Source organism: Falco biarmicus, chromosome 11, assembly GCF_023638135.1.
Source record: "Falco biarmicus isolate bFalBia1 chromosome 11, bFalBia1.pri, whole genome shotgun sequence".
Taxonomy (NCBI): Eukaryota; Metazoa; Chordata; class Aves; order Falconiformes; family Falconidae; genus Falco; species Falco biarmicus.
Genome location: NC_079298.1, coordinates 9,909,580 through 9,929,448, shown reverse-complemented (window position 1 = coordinate 9,929,448; position 19,869 = coordinate 9,909,580). Strand labels below are relative to the sequence as shown.

At 37.4% G+C, this 19,869-nt stretch overlaps 1 protein-coding gene across 2 annotated transcripts in view; it reads left to right on the top strand.

Annotated features, from left to right (window-relative positions):
* OSBPL9 (oxysterol binding protein like 9) overlaps positions 1-19,869 on the top strand; it is a 63,894-nt gene that overhangs the window by 916 nt on the left and 43,109 nt on the right. For both annotated transcript variants that reach the window (XM_056355743.1, XM_056355742.1), the window contains exons 2-3: positions 8,795-8,845; positions 12,722-12,800. In XM_056355743.1, the coding sequence (XP_056211718.1) occupies positions 8,795-8,845; positions 12,722-12,800 (130 nt within the window). The remainder of the gene's footprint in view (positions 1-8,794; positions 8,846-12,721; positions 12,801-19,869) is intronic.

Below are 19,869 nucleotides of genomic sequence, written 5' to 3'. Positions count from 1 at the left end.
GTAAAAATGTGGAGTAAGTTCCAAACGTTTTCACAGTACAAATTCATCTTTTCTTCAAGGATATGCCCTTAAATGAGAAGGCTAACTGGCTCAACCGTCTGCCCGCAGAGATAAGTTTTCTTAGCATGGAGCAATTTCTATTTAGGGTGTCCATCCGGATGAAACTTGTACAAATTTAACCTGTAGTAAGCTGTAACAGATTTACAGCAGATAACTTCACTTGAGTATTATGCTGTCTGTGAAGGTATATTCATAGAGAAGAATTGCATAGAAATACTTTCCCTAAATTTGATTTCCCAGTCCTACTAGGAGGTGGTCTTTCTCTCCAGAGCTAGGAGATTATAAGTCTCTCGGTATCACTTACACACTCTCAGTTTTGGTTTGTGGAGGTTCAAAGTCCCTCACCTGGAATATGGGTGGAGAATTAAAAGTGCTTTTTAATGGCTGTTCAAACGTCAGCTGTTTATGCTCACTAATTCACCTCAGTCAGTCTTAAGCAGAGGTACAAGGTGTGAAGTCATTTAAGGCTCAGCTACGGAAATAGAAACATTTGCTGATGACTGGTCCATATCGTAATTCTGGTTATTGCACTGACTTCGTTCTATGGTCTTCACATGTTTAATAAAAATTAGTTTCATTATTTCCTATGATTAGGAAATATGCCTTATGCTTATTTTCTATGATTTGTCATGTTCTCTCTTGTTATGACTTTTAGTTCACAAATTTTAAACCCCCTTTTTTTAACCTGTCCTCAGAAATTCAAAAAAATTCAAAAAAATAAAGAAAATTTCAAAGCAGAAGTTCAAGAAATCAAATCACGTTCTCTGCTTTGTCTTCCTTTTACCACTAAAAAATGCCTGCAGTTAACATTTAGAGTGCTTTTGATATCAGTGTGCTATCTTTTCTGCACATATGTCTGTAAAGTACTTGTTGCGCCATTCTCGAGGCGTCCGAATTCATTCTTGTACCTAAGGGTGCGTATCGTGTTGGAAGACTGGCTGCCAAAAGAACTGGTCCTTCAGCGCGCGTGCTTCTTCACGTGGGCTAGCATGATGCTCGTAGGGTTGTAGGGTCAGCTGGAACGTGGGTTTGAAGACAATTTGATCGTGTCCCAGCTGACCACATGCCTCACTAATATTAGCGTTTGAGAAGGTAGGGGGACGCTGTCTCGTTCAGCTCTGCCATTTCATTTTCGCATAGTAATTCCTGAATTGTAGGGAGTTTATAAAGCTGTGGTACATAAGCAGCGGTAATTTGGAATGTTAGCAGGGTTGGGGGCTTTATTTAGGTGGAGAGATGACCTGTTGTGGTTCTGTATATACAGCCTTGTATTTTGAATTAAAGGCGTATCGATGTGACCAGGTACACAGGGTCATGTATTCCATTCCCTCTGAGCCAATTTCAGCCTGAAACAATACAGTTGTCCTGCTGTAGGTGTAACTGGGTGACATTTTGAGCCTGAGACTGGCCTTTCCCTGTGAGCATAATGCAGGGGTGGGGTTGGTTTCAACATGGTGACATAGACATGCAATCTGGAAACAGTTTTGTGGTTAACCCATCAGCATTTACCTGCTCATCACCTCTCTCAGACTCCTTAGCCCATTTCAATCCAGAAAGTTGCGCACACAGGAAACCAAACCCTTTCTCCAGCAGATCCAATAGCCAATTAACCTTTGGCAGAGGAGCTGTGGAAAACTGCAGGGTAATAACTTCTGATGCGGCTGAACTTTCCATCAGAGAGAGAGCCAGAAATACACGTCTCCTCATAAGTGTGTCCTTGCACTGTTGCATTTAGCCTTCTTTGGTAGTAACTTAAAATAGAATGCAGTAAAGTAACTCTGCTCGAACGCTTATTGCACATTAAGGATACTGTGCAGTAATATTGTACTTGTGGGGGAAAAAAAGCAGCACCTAAATTAGTATGCTTTGTCTTTTGGTAAAATGAGCAGATGTTAACCTAAATATGTTTTGGATACATACATCAGATGCAAATTAATTAAGTTAAATTTACATTTCTGACATAATTAGGACTTTCAAGGAGCAAGGCAAAAGAATTTACATCGTCTGAGTCAGAAAGAAAATGAGAACTTAAGGTTCACACATTTCTGTTTTCATTGGTCTATTCCTTCCCCTCTACTTAGTTGTACTAGTAACACTACTTGCAAGTGTGAATGCAGATGTTTCTCACATGCATTTCCAAGGTGTTTTACAAAGCCGAATTGTTTGCTTTTTCCCCACTTCTTTGATAGTTTGTAGTGTTTTTTTTCTTTTTCAGAATAGAATGCACATCCTCAAATTTGCTTGTAATTACATTTGTTTAAATTTATTTATGAATTACATATTTCAGAGAAAATGATGTGGACTTGCCATAAATGGTTTTGCTTGAATAAATGGTTGTCTGATAACAGTAAACCGTTAGTTTTTTCTTTCCTTTGTTAAGAGCAAAAGATGAAATAAATATGTGTGCCATTTTGGATCAGTTTGACCAATGGTTTGACAAATTACTTCTTCTTTCCCCTCCATATTCTTTGTGAATCCACCAGTGTTTTCTCTTGAAGGTATCACAAATGTAAGTCTACTGAAGTATTGTGGTTTTTTTCAGCATATAGTTGGCTGCACTGACAATATTTAACAGAAAAGTCTCAAAGTGGCTTATTTCTGCCTTCTGCTGGCACAGCAGCTGTAAAGTTGTTCCATGAGCCGGATTCCAGCTGAAAAATAACTTTCTGCTGTTTTATTTTTTCAGCTGAATTTGTTCTGTTGTTTTCTGCACGTCAGTATAAAAAATGTGTGTTGATATTATACTGGGTGATAGCGTGAAGACAGAGAAATGGCTAGGGAGGAAGAGGGAGTTGAATGCAATTTGCTTTTTGTTTGTGTTTTCTGTGCTGTCTTAAATGCACATCAGCCTTGATTACCCTTGGGAATCCTGTAGAAATAACCCAGAAAACCCCTCAAGGTTGAAAATCTGATTAAAATTCTTTTTTTAAGTGTACTCTTTAAATAAATATTTTAATTGTATAATAAATTGAAAGCAGAACTGGCATAACTGTGGAAACAATGCTAAAACCAGGGCCAGTAGATAGGAAAGTCAGTTCCTTAAAATATTTTAAAACTTTGTGGATATTTGACATGGTGGTATTGAAAGGAGAACTGTTCAAAATGTTGTAGACTTAAGCAGCTGCCTTGTATTGTGAATGAGGCTTGCAAGAAAATATTGTGTATGACAGCTCCATAGCGTGTATTATTGAAACAAAACTGAGCAGCCTGCCATCATGTTAATGGTTCTTGCACCAATAAGTGCCTAAAGAATACATTTAAATGTTCTGTTAAACATTCCATGAAACTACTTTTAAAAACATATGCTGGTTGAATGCCTTCAGGAGCAAAATCTGTGTGATAACAGTTGTTAGGAGGAGTAGTTGTGGTGGTGTAAAACTATTTTTCCCATCGTGCTTTTGAAAGATTTCTTGTAGTTAGCAACTTTAATACTTGTTGTGCTGTACTGAAGAACTGCTTGTGGATTGTATGATCCAGATATTGAGGAGGAGGGGGACTCAAATTTTGCAGCAGTTTCATGAACCTTTGGTGGTGAACTGAAAACAAATCTTGTTAACTTGATTTGAAATGATGCTTCTGAAGCTGGAGTCATGGCTCAGTGCCCCTGCGGTACAGACCTTCAGATGAATGCATTTTCCTGCTTTTTCCAAATACAGTTTCTCAACCGACAGCTGTGTGCAAAAATCCCAAGAAAACAGGAAAAAAGCCATCTGCTTTTGCACAAACATTCCCTTTGAGGTCTCTGCTTTCCATTCTCAGCCAAGGTGACACTTTTTCCTGTAATAACTTGATCTGTCACATGCACTGCAATTGCAAACAGCTCAGCGAGTCTAATAAAAACAGACAAAACTATAAGCAAACCAGGGATAGTAAGAAAAAGAATTCTGAATTTATGGACTCTGAAGAAAAAATATTGATAGCTATTATGCAACACTGAACTGAATTTAGTACATAGTTTTAACTTTGTATCACAGGTTTTGATGCACTAAGTAAATTGTTACAGGATTATGATTTAAGTAGTTGACTCCTCTTTAGTAGTTAGGCTATAGGTCTGGTTTTAGATCTCCCAATACTTGATCATCACTTTGCGGTGCACGTCATTGGCATTTCTCATCCAATATAAACATATTGTGCCTGTTCAGATTTGTTCAAGAATATTTGATGGGTTAACTTTGTACTGGCACTCTGAACTGCACGTAGTCTGTCCTCTCAAAGCCAGACATGTTGTCTGGTCCATTAATTTGATGAAGTGTAGTCGGGTGCTCATGTAGGACCTGGATCAAGATGGGTACAGTTTGGCAAATGAGACGAGTACAGATCATGTGCTAGCTGTGGATCCAAAGAAAACCAGTTTAGTACTAAATTTGTTCACTTACCTGCAAAATCTCATCTATTGCATGTTTTTTATTTATTTTTTTATTAGATGTGCAAAATAAACCCAGTAGCAATCTAGAGGATCAATTTTTGTTGTTGCTGTTGGATGACGACTTAGTTTAAGGTTTCTGGCTGTTTAAAAGTCTTTCCTTGATGCAGATTGGGAGCAGTTAAGCTGAGGCTAATGAATTGTCAAGCGAGAGAGACAATTTAATGAATAAGCTTTATTAAAATAACTCAGAGTTATACAGTCTGAACATTTAACAGCGATTACAATATTTAGAAATTTGAAAAGATTAACATGGTGATCAGATACCCAGTCCTGTTGCAGACACAGACTGTTTAGTCTGTGGCTGCACTTCTGGGGGAAGAGGATTGAAGAGAGGGTCCTATGATTGTGTTTATCTCTTTCACCTTGATCCAGTTAGGGTCTCTCATGTATTAATTTCTTGTAGGATTCTATAAGCAGTGTAATGCTTTTCTGTGTCAGGAACCATAAATTATTGCCTTACCTTTTTCAGATATACATGGCATCTGTTGGGGTTATATGAGCCCCAGTGGCATCATCAGTTATTCCTGCAGTGTTTTGGTTCCTGCACTATGACTGCATCCACAAAAGCCGAAGCTTTAGCTACAGAAACAACATGGCTGTTAGATGCTGTCCCTGTGCTTAAGGAGGTCTCCTCTGAGACGGGCATGCCTTGCAAGGGAGCTAGAGGAATGGTAGTTTTGAATTGTTGGTGTTTATTTCTGCTTGAAAAATAAGGGTTGCCTTAGCGTTTGATGGGAACAATGAACGTTATGGGAAGTGGTCCAAAATAAAGCTTCTCCTGTAGATGTATTTAAACACCAAATATCACTGTTTATAAGTAGAGCTTGTTCCAGGTTCTTCATCCCCAATGGAAATAAATATTGTAAGTGGTTTTGCTCATCTGTGTACTTATATTAGAGATTTCCTTGACAGGACTGTGTGAGTCAAAAATGTACTCTGAAAAGTTCTGTGTACTCCTGCACGAGCAGAACGTGGGCCTGAGAAGCTTTGGAGGCAGACAGCAGCTGGGTTTTATATTGAAATCTAAAACTTTCCATGCAACAGCTAAAATTCAAATGGAGTAGTAGTTCTAAAGATGAATGAGGGCTGGGTGGGGTGGGGTGTGTGTGTGTTAGGATTTTAATTTTGTTTGGTTTTGTATAAATAGACCCAGGCATTATTTACATTTCTCTTAAGAAGCTGTAGGTTACCTGAAATGCCTCATGTTAGATCAGTTCTGTATTTGATCAACTTCACTGGGGGGATGTAAAAAAGAAACCAGTAAAGGCCATATTTTTGGGGGAGATACTTACATTCCCCCTTCAGTAATACTGTATAGCTTTGCTAATTTTTACAGATTTTTATTTGAGTTTCAGCTTAAATTTATCTTGTGTTGCTGTCTGCTTGTAACCTATTCAAGTTCATCAGCATCAAAATCAGTGCACTGTGTACTGAAAGTTATTGAAAATGTCATTTTGTCTGGTTATAAAACTGATCGCTGAAAAAAGATAGCTGCATATTAAAACTTTAAATATAAAAAGAAAGTAAAGTGTGACTTTTTTATTAGCCATTCAGAGATGTCTTTCTGCCGTATGAGATTTTATTCAGTGAAATGGAACCATTCCTCAAAACAGGTATGGGATGGCTTTATTTATCCAGGAATACTTGACGAGTCATAGGACATAATGGATACCCATGACAAATTTCAACAAAAGGGTAAAATGTAATGCTCTAAGGGAAAGCTGAAGCTGTCTAAATTGTGTTTTTTATAAAATCTTACTTTGGGGGTGTGTGGGAATCTAAAACGTCAGCTGAGTTATGTTGTAAAGTGCTGTCCTGTAGCAATCAGTAAAAGATTTGCTGCGTTCTGATGAGAAAATACAGCACTGTGCGTGATGATAGCTGCATGCTTTAGTGCACAGGGGGTTCAGATACTGGAATGATAGGTGCTTTATTGCACTTAGGTAGAATGAATTAGATTTACTGCTTCATTATAATTGGTATTAACCAATTAAAGCTCTGTCTGAAGGTGGCGAAATGATAAGTATATAGGACCACACCGTGAACCTGTGGTTTATCTTGCGAATCTTTTTGCAGACTAAGAATATCATAATGGTTAAACTTAATTTCCATTTCATTAAAATGTGGTGTACAAGAAAAAGGAAGGCTTTTACGGTATCTTTTGCAGTTGAGTTGATAGTCTGTCTGCACAGTGGAAATCAGGGTGGTTGGGATTCTGCTCTCCCTTGCAGTAGGACTAGCTCTCATCTTCCCTGCACTTATCTTGTTGAGGGATCTAAACCAAACCAAACCAAATCTCTCTTCTGCTACCTTTGGCTTTTATCCCATTTGTTTCCCTGCCTGTGCGCAGTACAGTGAGCTGGGAGTGCTTTGCCTGGCACGCCGGAGCGCCCGGAGTATGTCATCTGGACAGACCTGATGCGTTTCCTTCAGCTGCTGCAGAGTGGCATCCTCCATCCAGATCCTGTCTTTCCTGCTAAGATTATGCCAATATTTCTTCTTGAAACCACCAGAGGGAGTAATAAACTCTCGGTGGTGCCCTCCTATCTGAGAACTCTGAAGGCAGTGAATATGAAAAATAAAAGTGTACTCTAGTGAGGTGTGTTCCAAGTATATGCAATTCCTGATGGGAAATTGTTGGAGTAGCTTTGTTTCTAGATCCTTTCTTGGTTTTGAACTTTAAAAAAAAAAACACCTTAAAAAAAAAATCGTCCCTATGTCGAAGTTTTCATTCAGGATATTTACAAAGAAATTATTTATCTGTAGAATACATTATGGATACACTGCTGGTATTTATTTCCATTTCATTTTGATCAGCTAACCTGTATTGATATGGAAACAAGTAGATTAATACTGATGGTTTCTAACATTCAGTACTCTGACAAATTAGAGATTGAGTTGAATGAGAGATCAGCATAAACATCATATGAAGCTGTGACTCCTGTATTTTTAAATTATCTTTATTGAATAGGACTTGCTGTGACTGCTTTATGCTTTCCTTGTAGCTATATCTCAAATATGTAGCAGATAAAGAATAATTTCTTGCTGTTACAACTGATACTTCTCATTCCTGTCTTTTTTCCCTACTGCTATCAGTAAGATTTCATTGTCTGATGGCTTTAGTGGAAAAAGGGCTGGCCATAATCACACCAATATATTGTCTAGATGGAATTGTTTAGATAGGGTTGGAAAGAAGTGGGCATTTCAGAAAATGACAGCAAGAGAATCTGTTCATGAGACACCAGTGATAGCTGTGTTTTCATGACCTGAAAGAGTGTAGTTTGAACATTTGGATGGTAAGAGAGAAGGGGTTGAATTAGACCAGACTGCCTTTGCAGACAGGGCTACAATGGTGTGTCATTTTTCATTTAAAAAATGGAATGTGTGTGTAGTTAAAAAACAGAATATGTTTTGCCTCTTGTCAGAAAACTTGAGTATTTAGGATGACTGAAATTTTTCTTTTTTTCTTTATCTTAAAGAGTTTGTGTGTGCACTGCTTGTGCTTGCCACTATTTGCCCAGCAACACAACATTGGCAGAAAGTTACTGACAAATCTACCAGAGTCAGTCCTGGGAATAGTTGAAAGTTCAAAGTATCACAACTTCAAGCTAGGACTGAGTTGGCTGTTGAGAGTTGCCTGTTTTGGGGGGCTGAGGGTTTTTTCCCCTGGAATTCCCTTGTTAGTGCTTTAAACAGATAATAAAGAGGGGGTTCAGTAGTTTAGCTGCAAGATGGGCTAATCTACAGGTTTGAGCACTGTTTATGGATGCAGGAATCCTGTTTTCTGATCTGGGTGTCTAAACATGAAATGTATATTTGTATGAAAAAGGGTATAGATCTGGGAAACTTTCTGATAGGGTTATAATTTCATTTGTACAATTCTGCCTGCACAGCTGTATTTTGTTATATGGACACTTTTCTGAGAGTAGGAGAGGAGGGAGGAAGATGTAAATCAGTATACTGCCAATTTTTACTATTTCCTAATTCCTTTCTTCTTCACTTTTTACTTTCTATAAAGGTGTGGACTGCATCTTCTAAGTATTTCTTCAAGGTATCTACAAAACTTCTTGAAGTGGGATATTGTATATTATTTTTTTGAAGGATTATTTTTTTCATACCATGGTGGTGTACTTTCTTTTCTGTGAGAACTAACCTATTTTGTAACAGAACTTGCATCTCATTTAATCAGTCAATAAAACATTATTGAAAAATTATTTATTCTTTTCTCAGTTGCTTTGAATAACTAACTTTCTGCTTGCAATTCTTACTATATTTGTTAATCCAGTGATCTGTTTTTTTCTGTTTCAGTCAAAAGACAAAATGATGAGAGGATCACGCCGAGGCTGTGTTAGACTCAGGGTAAGTGTTTTTTTATTCAGTACTTAATTACTTACTGTATATAATGTGGCCTAATGGAGAGAACTGCACGGAGACTTCTGAGGTTTGTGCTCTATTCCTGACTCTGCAAAATACTGAAATAGTGAAAGTATTTAAAGAAAGGAAATATTAGAGGTCAAGTGACATGCTGGGCTAATTGCATTCTATAATTTTATATACTGTATAAAAACTTTATATATTTTGTACATATACATTATATGACAGGGTAATATGACAGGGTTAGTAGCAGGCTATGAAAAAGTTGCTGCTTGCAGTTCTCATTTCTTTGTGTGTGGATATATATATGTGTGTGTATCTATATATATATGTTCTGTCCCTACAGAAGTCATTGCAAAACTGCTTTCTTCTGTCCTTCTGATTTGCCTGTAGTCTTTTACTGTGTCCTCCATTCTGCCAGTTTGGACAGTCTTTAGGCCTGCCACTTGGCTGCGCTTGAGCTTAGTGAAACAAAGGACTGGAAAGGGAAGGAGGAGCACAGCAGGCAAGGTTTTTGAAATATCAGCTGGGAGGGGGTACAAATTGGGGAAAGAGAGGTAAAAAGATGCAGAGTGGGAAAGCTCAGTGGTATTTGTTTGAGGCACCAGGGCTTGGGGCATTTATCCTTGAGTGCTACTGTTGCAGCGTGAAATGACAGTACTGATTTGAGATGGGAATGCTGTGATACCTTTTCACATGCCCAGTTTCTACCTTGTGTTCATGCACATACCAAAAGTATTTCTTGCAGAAGTCTTTTTTCTGTATTTTTTCCCATTCCTTACAGAATCTCTGGTTCCAATATGCAGCAGTCTTGTGAAGAGCTGATGTAAACAGGGGGATGGAGTCAGGAGTATGATGGGTATGAATGGGAACATTTTGAGTCTTGGAATAAGAGAAGTATAGGCAAGGGGATCTGTGGTCTGGCACATAATGTGATGAGTGTTGCAGCAGAACTCTGCTTCTTCCATTACTCCTTCCTCTGTTGTTACTCCTTTCCAGTCTTTCTGTGGGCTTAATAAAGGGGTACCTACAGCCTTTGGAAACTCATACAAAGAATCTCCAATCACTTGGATTCCAGATGACTTTTTTCCACTTTCCCTTGTTTAATGTATTGATGTCTTAATTTGGAATTTCTTTAAGGGTAATGTAAACTCAAACCATTGTCTAGAACATGACATCCCCAAAGATTCATGAGGATGTTTTTCTATTGTGCAGAAAAATTTAGTCTGAAAAACCATGCCTGCTTTAATAGTGTTGTGAGCCTGTCAATGTGGAGGTTGGCCTCAGCGTGTCAGTTTGGGAAATACTAAAAGTGAACAATCTGTTCAATGTTGCATGATCCATCTTTATATGTGTTTAACATAAAATGATCCCTTTCTCTTCCCCCATCTGCCACTCTCCCACCTCAAATAACCCTTTGGAGTTTTCTGAAGGTTTGCTGACTCCTCCCTCCTTTCTCTGAATGTGTGTAGGGATTTTTTATGGAAGAAGGAATCTTTATTTTTTCTGCTTTTGTAAAGCAGCTCTTCTGGCAGATGACAGTGATACTGATAGCTGAACAGATGGGCTTCTGCAGTCTGAAATTCTATCAAAGAGGTTTTCTGTTTAGAGTAATTGTTGATTTGTAACTGTAAGTGTGAACATAAACAAACATGTAATTTAAGCAATTTGGCTAAAATACTTCCGTTTTTCTTGAACGGATTTTTAAAAGCTTGTTCCTCACCTTTTTGCTCTTGATACATGTTTCATAGGCCTGAAGTTTCATCTTCAGATTCTTTTCTTGACGGTCGTAGTGTACTTAGCAAGGTATATTCATAGAGAAATCTATGTCATCTATACTATGCGTAAGTCCTGCTGAAGTTTTCTGGAATATACACTTAAACTTTCACAGTCTAGTTTTTCTTTTGCTTGTTTATGTGTATTATCTGCATGACAACAGAAGCATCTTCTATGCTGAGGCTCAGACCCTTTGCCTCAGTGTTGTGATCAGAGCATCTGCACTTGATGGAGCATTGTGTGGCGATCACAGACAGCCCTGTGCTCTTCCTGCTCCTCAGTTCCCTCCCAGCACTTGGGATAAAGGCAGGACTTCGTTGTCCTAGTCTGACCTTTTTTAGCCTTACGTTAGTTTTACCTATAATCTTCGGGGAGAATATCTTCATCATGTTCTTGGTGTCTGACTTACAGGTTTTTGATATAGCTGGTGAGGAGAATGATATTGTACAACTTGCAGTGATCTGATTTATTGCATAGCAAAACATGTACTTAAAGTGCCAAACTTTTTTCTTTATCTATTGGTATATTTAAAAAAAAGAAAAATAATTCTGGAAAAATGAATCTGGCCCATCATGTCATGCTGCTGGCACGCTGTTTGGTTACCAGATAGTCTCTGAATATAATGGCTAGTCGGCTGGTTGTTGTTATGTCCTGGCACTGAAAGTATTCAGAAGTATACTGGCTTGGGTACACTTTTTGGGTGCCTCTTTTATAGTGATCACATAACTGTCCTTGCAAAGCCTGTATGGAAGATGCTTTTTTGGAGAAGTTAAGTGGTACATTTTTGGCAGTTGAGGGAATGGAGCTATCCTTTCCTGCTACGTGCCCTTGAATTACATATGGTTAGTGCTGTTCTTAAATAGGACCTGTGCCTTCCACTGTCTTGTGGTGCCTGTGACAGTCCCAGCCATGTATGAGCTGGTACCATTGGCCAGAAACCTCATACAGGGGCTAGGAAGAATATGTGTGAATAAGATTGATTCAGATCCTTCTGCCCCTAAGTCTGTACCAAAACAATTCTTATGTTTTGGCCGGTCTGATAGGTACCTGACCCCCTGCTCTGTAGTTGGTATATGGTACCTGGCTGAATGAAAGGAAGCACTTGTTGGAATTCACTCACAGCCACTCGTACTACTGTTACTTGCCGTTTACTCTGACAGTAAGAGCAAAATTTACCCTAGAAATATGTCCTCCTTCCAGTGATGTCTGTTTTGTCAGAGGGGGAAAGATAAAACAGATCCTGATGCCATGGCTCCTGGAGGAGAAGAGAAACTGAGGAAATTAATTGGTGATTTTTGAACTAAATGTTGTAATTTGTTGGAATTGGCAGAGGCCTGGAATGGTTCTTTTTTCACTGTCATCTTCTCCTGGGTGAAACTGTGTTATTTATTAAGTGTTTTAGGGGGGCAGAAATGAAGATGTGGATAGATTTTTAAAAAGCTAAGCACAGATGGCCTTTAACTCTAAAATTTATTTGGATTTCCTTCTAATAATTCATGAGGAATTAGAGGACAAAGCTAACTGGTTTTGATATATCCTGATGACTTACTGTTAATATTTACTTAGGGACTGAAAATTAGATCTTGCAGGGTACCAGTGACCCGACACGATGGGCCAAATTCATTCTGCTAGAATGATTTTTTTTTTTTTTATAGACTGGTAGATAAAATCAGGTCAAGAGCTTCTTTTTATAGAGTATCTATGAATTAGTATTTTTATACATGGAAAGTACTTACACAATATTGTCCCCCACTCTTCTTTAAAATATAAGTTGGAATGTAGTAGAAAACCGTTTACTATAATGATGCTGTAGTGTTAAGCCACCTCCATTACAAAATTAAAAGATGCATGGTATTATCTAATAAATCACAGTTTTACAAATAATTACTGTTCTTATCTGCAACTAAAAATTTATTCAGGAACTGACTTGCATCCTGTGAGTAAACACAGAATTGTTCTGCTCTTTACTGTGTTCAGTTTGCTTCTAATTTGTCAATGCTGTTTAAATTCCAGTGGTGTAGTGCTGGAGTGTATGCTGCTGATGTCACTGCTTGCCTTATCAGGATTTTGTTCTTTGTTTCACAGGGAGCTGTGATTGGTATAGACGATGAGGACGACAGCACCTTCACAATAACTGTTGATCAGAAAACCTTCCATTTTCAGGGTGAGCTGAAAGAAGAGATTGTTTTTTTCTTATAATAGATTCCACTTGTATTTGATGGATGATTTTAAATGTTTGGCAACAGAACAGCATGAATGAGCACACTGAGAACATTCTGGATCCAGGGGTGCTGCAGGTTAGGCAGGGATTTACATCTGCAGTGGATACATATGTGCTAGAAAGAGACTGTAGCTCTAGCAGGATTTGGAGATTAAAAATGTAAAGAATAAATCACTCAAGGGGAGGAAGTAATGGGCTTCTGATTATGGGTTTCGCTTGCAAAACGTTTCTGATCTGCGTTATCAAGATACAATTATGCATTTCTGTATGAAGAGAATCAAGACTGGTCTGAAGGTTGCAATTTGTATCCAAATAGAACTTAATACTCAATTATGAGGAGACTAGAGGCAACATTTGGCTTAAAGGTGGAGCTTTGCTTCAAGATTTACCAGCTTGCATTCATTTCATCTACATTTCTGTGTCTTGTCTGCCAGTCACCATTTCTCTGCTATTATCCTTTTATTCACATTTACTAACACCAATGCCATCTGCCACTGCTATGTTTCGTCATTGCATGCTATGGTTCACCGGTAGAAAGGGTAAGGTACTATATAATTGTTATGTACTCCTTAAATTATTTTATCTGCAGCAGTAGGACAAAATACTGTGATAATATTGGCTAGAGAACTTATCTTTTCTGAATGTTAAAATCTTAGGGAAGTGTGATGAAAATATTTTTCAACTAACATTTGCTAGTCCTTTTGCTTTTCCTCTAAAATGTAGTGACTAAATCATTTAATTGCTTTGCATAGAGCTGGAAACTACATTTCCAAGAGGCACATTTGCATTTAACCAGTCATATTAATTTATGTAAACTGGAATAATTCATTCTATACCCTATACTGTACTGTACAGGTTTTAAAAATCAGTGATTTGGTAATGGGAGTTATCTTTAGTACTGCTGTGTTTTTGAGAACATTTCTAATGATAAACATTAATTGTACACCATATTGTCACTGGCATCTGTATTCCTTGTGCTACAGTTCTTCCTAAATGCTGCTTCCGTACTCTGGCTTTTCACTGCATTAAGCCTCATAAACATACCTTCATAATGCTGAGCTCACAGTAATGCTTAAATCTACTGTTTCCAGGGATAACTGATGCAATGCAAGCTAATTGCTAATGTAGTAATGGAATGCCATACTAACGGCAATCTTTCAGTACTATGAAGCTAAATACTGCTGAATATTTGAGAATTTGATACAGCTAAATCTGGAAGTCTGTGATCTATAGTTACTAAGATATACCTTTTTTAATAAGCCTTATGTGCAGTGATTTCTTATATGCTATATTCTCTTTTGGATAGTCAGATATCTTAAGCCAAGACTGGTACTATTTGATACAAGTAGTGTTCTGCTTTAAGTAATATTGATAGTTTTTGAACACCAGTTTTGTCACATAACGTCTCATGCTTTATAATCTCAATTAGTGTGCATTTCATACCAGTTCAGGATTCATGTGTGCTCCTTTAGTGGCGAACTAAGATCTTGTATACTATTTTCAGTATTATGCTTTTTCTATTAGCATATTATGAAGATAACATCCCTGCTATCCAGAAAATTATAATAATGACACAAGCACAGTATTAATATATGTGGCTGTAATGTGAAAATGTAAAAAGACAGGTAAGATATTAGTGCTGGGATATTTTGGTATAAAACAGATTTGTGGATATGTATCTGTAGTTCTTACAGTCACTGTAAATGTATTCTCACTTCATGCAGCCCTTATCTCATATAGATATATATATTTATATATAAAATGTTTGGCCATTATATTAAATGAATTCAGTATTACACAGGCTTTAATTTATGTGAAATACAGGTCACTATCAGCCATGAATGGTGAATGGGTAATAATGTAAATACTATAAAAAGTATTCTGAGACTACACAGGATACATAGAACAGATTCTGGGAATAATCCAGGAAAACTTACAGTATTCTTAACATTTTTTTTCTAAGAGTTTTTAAAATACATGATCCAGATAGAGCTTTTGTTCTGCGAGATAGTCATAGCTATAAATATATCCACCCTTTATAAAAAAAGTCTTGTACAAGAGAATGCTGCAGAAATGGCGAATTTTTAAAAGGTACAATCTCTTCCTTCTTACTGCCTGCCTTCATTCTCAGAGACAGCTAAGGTTCCAAACAAACTGGAGCCTAGTTGGAAAAACAACAGAACTTTTAAAATTCCAAGATTTCAAGGATCTGCTGAGCTGTGTCTGCGTTAGGGTCCCATCTGCAGTGGAACAGTTTCTTTTTCAGCCTCCAAAAGAAAAATGCTTTCATGTACTCAGACTTTAAGTACTGATTGGTGAACACTTGAATCTTCTTGGTCTCAGTGAGATTTTGCTGATAGGCAGTGATAGAATTTGAATTTGGGAAAAGAAGGAAAAGCTTCATACTGGATTAATTAATTACTTCTCAATGTCAGTTGCTCAAAATTGTGCATCTGTCTAAAACTCTAGAGATATAGGTAATGAGATGAAGGGCAAATGAGTCATTTAAAGATGTCTGAACAACTTCTCACATGTTTGTTGTTCCTGTATGTGTATGTATGTGTGTAACTGAATTTCTGAAGCACTAAACCTCTAGCATCTCCCACTAAGATTTGCCAGTCACTGGATCTTGGTAAATTCTAAGTCTTCCCAGTGTGTAGTTCATATTTTGTTGCCGCTTGTGACAGTCTTCCTCTATCCTGTTTGCAGCTGTGCTTCCTAGTGGCCATCCCTGTATTGAACATTAGTAAAAGTTAAAAAGTTTTTATTACAAACAAAATGTAGGCTTTGAATGATGACTACATACATATCAAACAGTATCCATATATGTCATGCCTGGGTATAAAGGAAAGAAGTGAACTGAATAAATATGGGCAATAAAACCAACAGCAGTTTTGGTTTTACTGTCAGCTTAACTTCAGCTCTGCCAGAGTGCCCAGAAGATTATTCCCTTTATTGTACTGCTGTATCACACTAGAGGAGGAAGGGAGGAGTAGAATGTCCACCGAAATTTTAAGATAGGTTTAAAAGTAATGTATTCCGTCTCGTGGTTGGTCCTTGTTTGGTCATACCATATATCCAATGCCATGGCTTGATTCTAAGGCTTCTGAATTAGGTAGATCTCAAAGCACTCCCTCATGGGTTTGTTCAGATTAGATGTAAAAATCCATTCAAGTCATTGCAAGACATTTGGGATAATACTCTCAGTCTAATGTACCTTCCTGTCAGGAAGCTCGCTCTTGGTAATATATTTTTTCTTAATGTAATACTTGTCTCTGTTCTAAATGTTCCATACCCTTCAGGCACTGTGGGTTTTTTTTTTGGTTTGGTTGTTGGTTTTGTTGTTAAATTTCTTTTAACATCTTCATATCATCACCTAGCTATAAGCTCTTTCTATTTGGAAAGTCGGTTCCTCTACCCTTCATAGCACTTAGCTGCTCTTTCTGCTCACTAGCATGCTCTTGGCTTAAATTCAATAGTGGGAACGTGATGTTCAGGATAGTCCAGCAAGGGTATTGTTACCTTCTTGATATTTGAATTGCTGTCTAACCTGAAGGAATAATGGCTTTTATTTGGACTCAAATACTTCATTAAACACACACTGTATGCAGAAAGAAGAATTTAGATTTTTAAACTCCTACCTGAAAACCCAGCTCTTATTTTTACAGCCTGCAGCACAGTTCCTTGGAAGGAAAATCAGTCTTGTCTCCACTGTTTCATGTAATAAAGGACTGAAAGATTGGAAGCAGTCCAGTGCATTGATCTGAGATGATTTTGCTTTACCTTTTGTCTTTACTTTCCTATTCCTGCCACAAAAGTATCTTGAGAAATGAAGCATGAATGTTGCTGTGCAACTTACTCTCCTATTACATGAAAGCTGTCAGCCGGTAAAGGTAGATTTCTCCTTCTTCCCCATCCTGCCCCAGTTTCTAGCATGATTTGTGTCTGCTTACCATCCATCCCAGCTGAGAAAAGAGGGAGATATGCACAGCAAGAGGTTGTCTTAATGTTATAAAAGCAGGGAATTTTTGTTGGTGTGGGACATGGCTATTACTAAGGATATACTGGGGCCCACAAAGGCCTTAGCTGCTGAGCATATCAGAATTTGAGATTTTAAGTGTTCGTATTAAGTATCAAGATTAAGTATAATGGTTTTAGACCTGTGTTTCACAGCTACTTGGGGAAATAGTCAAAATCTAGTCTTCTATAAAACCTCAACATTGTCCACCAAATAGATGACAGGAAGCTGATTGCCCTTGTGGTATAAAGAGGCACTTTAGTCTATCAGATTACCCAGTTTAAATAATGATTCATAAATTGCAGCCTTTTCCCCAAAAAGTTTTGAGAGCTTTTTAAATTTTATATTGAAAAATGTCTATAGAGAGATTTTGGTGAAATCAAGATGTAGAAATTTTAGGTCTGTCCTGCTTTCCTCAGTGATGTTTATAACTGCTGTGACCGCATCGTTTATCCTAAGCTAAATTTTTCATGGCCTTTTGGGGTTCTGGTGATGCTGAAACAGTGAATTCCTCTATGCTATGCTCTCAATGGTGCTTTTATATTGCAGAGGAGCGTGAGCAGCTACGTTAAGAGTAAATCTTTCAGCCTTGTCTCTTCATACTTTTACATCAGAGCTGAGCTACCTTCCCTCCTCCCTTTAGCTGACCAGGTCTGTGCTGCACAAAGTTCTGGGCTGCATCTTGTCCTCTCCTGACTGGCAAAACTGCAAAAAATCCTCTGTGAACCAGAACTAGGTTTAGATTTTGCAGTATGATTTTTCTGTCTTCTTCTCTCTTCCATCTTTCTCCTTTTTGCTATTAATGTGTCATACTAATATTTTGAGTAGTTGGATCTTGTAGCCAGAGCACAAGGAGTGGTGGGTGGTTGTGCTTTTACTGTTGCACGCAGTTCCTTCTTGCACTCGTTGCATCCTGTGTTATAATTGTCTGTTTTCTAATCATACCATGAGGCTATCTGCACTTAATTTTTATGGTCATATATAAACACATCTTGGTTTTCCATTTCTTGAGGTTGAAGTAGCAGATTTTAAAATGTATGTTAAACTTGAGAGTAGCAAAGGAAATACCTTGAAACAGTATTTGTGTGATGTGTTTTCTTTTTTCCTTGCTCTGGAAGATACACTATATTTATTGCTTGTTATTTTGGCATCAACATGAATATATTATCTCAACTGTATATATGATATATGGCAACTATTTTGGAAGGGGAGAAATGGCCAGAAGAGGTCTCACTATAAGGAGGGGAGGGATACTGAGAAGTTCAACACTCTTTTCCTTCTGTTTTAACACGAAATTCCAAGTAGCAATAAACTTGAGTTTGACCTGTTAAATTGAGAGGTATGTTATCGACTAATGAAAATGGTTATATTTTTGTTCTTCTATTTTGATATTTTTTTTTAGTTCAAGCCTTGAACTAGTAGTTTCTGAGCTAGTCCAACATGATCTGCAGTGACTTTTAAAATGCAAACATACCTTGAAAGCCATTTCCACAGACTATACTATACAAACTATTACTTAGTGTTATAATATTTAAATATTGGCATTCTCTGGTGAAAACCCAGATAATTGCAGATTGTCCCACATTCAAAAATGTTTAATTACAAAATTATACATTGTGTATGAATTCCCAGAGAGAACTAATAGCATCTTGATCATGTGTCTCCTTTGTCACACAAGTTTCCACCTGAAGATATGTTTATGGGCTGATTGTAAAGCTTGCTAAAAATGCTTTTGAGCATAGGTAACAGTGAAACAGGAGTTTAGTTGGTTTCTCAAGATCACAGATTAATCTTACTAATACATTGTACACAGGAGACCATTTGATGCTTTTTCTTTGGCCAAGATTAGACTTTCTGTCTTGTGACTGCACAGGAGTCTTCTGTAGGTACAGGGAGATCAACGAAAGGAGGGTTGATTTATATGTGTAGGTGGAGAATGGCACCAGGAGGGAGATTAGTGGAAAGGAGAATAATGATTGTGACAACTCCAAAATTATGATATAGAGGAAATACGGTACTGAGACTATGTTCAACCTACTGACAGATGCAGGAGCTGCATGTGTTAGAAGAGTATTTACAAGCAATGAAACGATAGTGTTTTGGTAGGTTTGTATGAAACCCTGCTTCATCTTACATGTTTTCCCATGGTTTGAAAGGCCTTCAGTGACTTTAAAAAGTTATTTGTTTAGCCACAGAACAGCCCTTTGATGTTTGGCTTTTCCACCTTATTAGACACTACTGATAAAATCTCTCTCCATTGAGATCCGTGGCAAAAAATCCTATCGATCTCAATACAGTCAGAATTTCACCTCTATCATCTGGTTATTTGTGTGTAAAGATGCTACGTCAGTTCTGCACTTGGCTGAGAAAATACAGGAATTTTGCATAAAAATCGGTGAAAGTTATGTCAGAATGAAGGCTGCATAATTGACTCTATTGACTCTGTGGGTGTAATAGACTTTTTTTTTTTTACTGAGTTCTGCCTGTAAGTAGGTCACAGTGAATGAAAATAAAATATGCATTTCATTTTGTGACAGTATGGTGTATTTATAAGTAATCCAGTGACTTTTTTAACTAATTCTTGAGGCTTTTCTTTCATCCTAGTGCCCATGTAGATGCACACAGGAAAAAAGAAAAACACCAGTATGCTAATTCTGAAGTGATATGTTTTTTATATTCTGTCTTCCAAGTACTGCTGTGCATGACCTAGAAATGCTGGTGGTAAATGCTGTACTGTGGAGCAGAGTTGTTAAACTTGTTTATATCTAATCTTTAGATGCCATCAAGCTTAGGCTAGAAAAAGTAATCTGTTTTATGTTGTACTCTAGCATTTGGTGTACATTATATAAACACATATAATCTCTTCACAACAAAGCAAATACTATAGAAACTCTAAATTACAAAATTTATTCTCTATTTGAGAAATTATTAGAGGCTGGGAGCATTTAATGTAGTTGCATTTCATTTGCCTTCTTATCCTCATGGAATAGAACT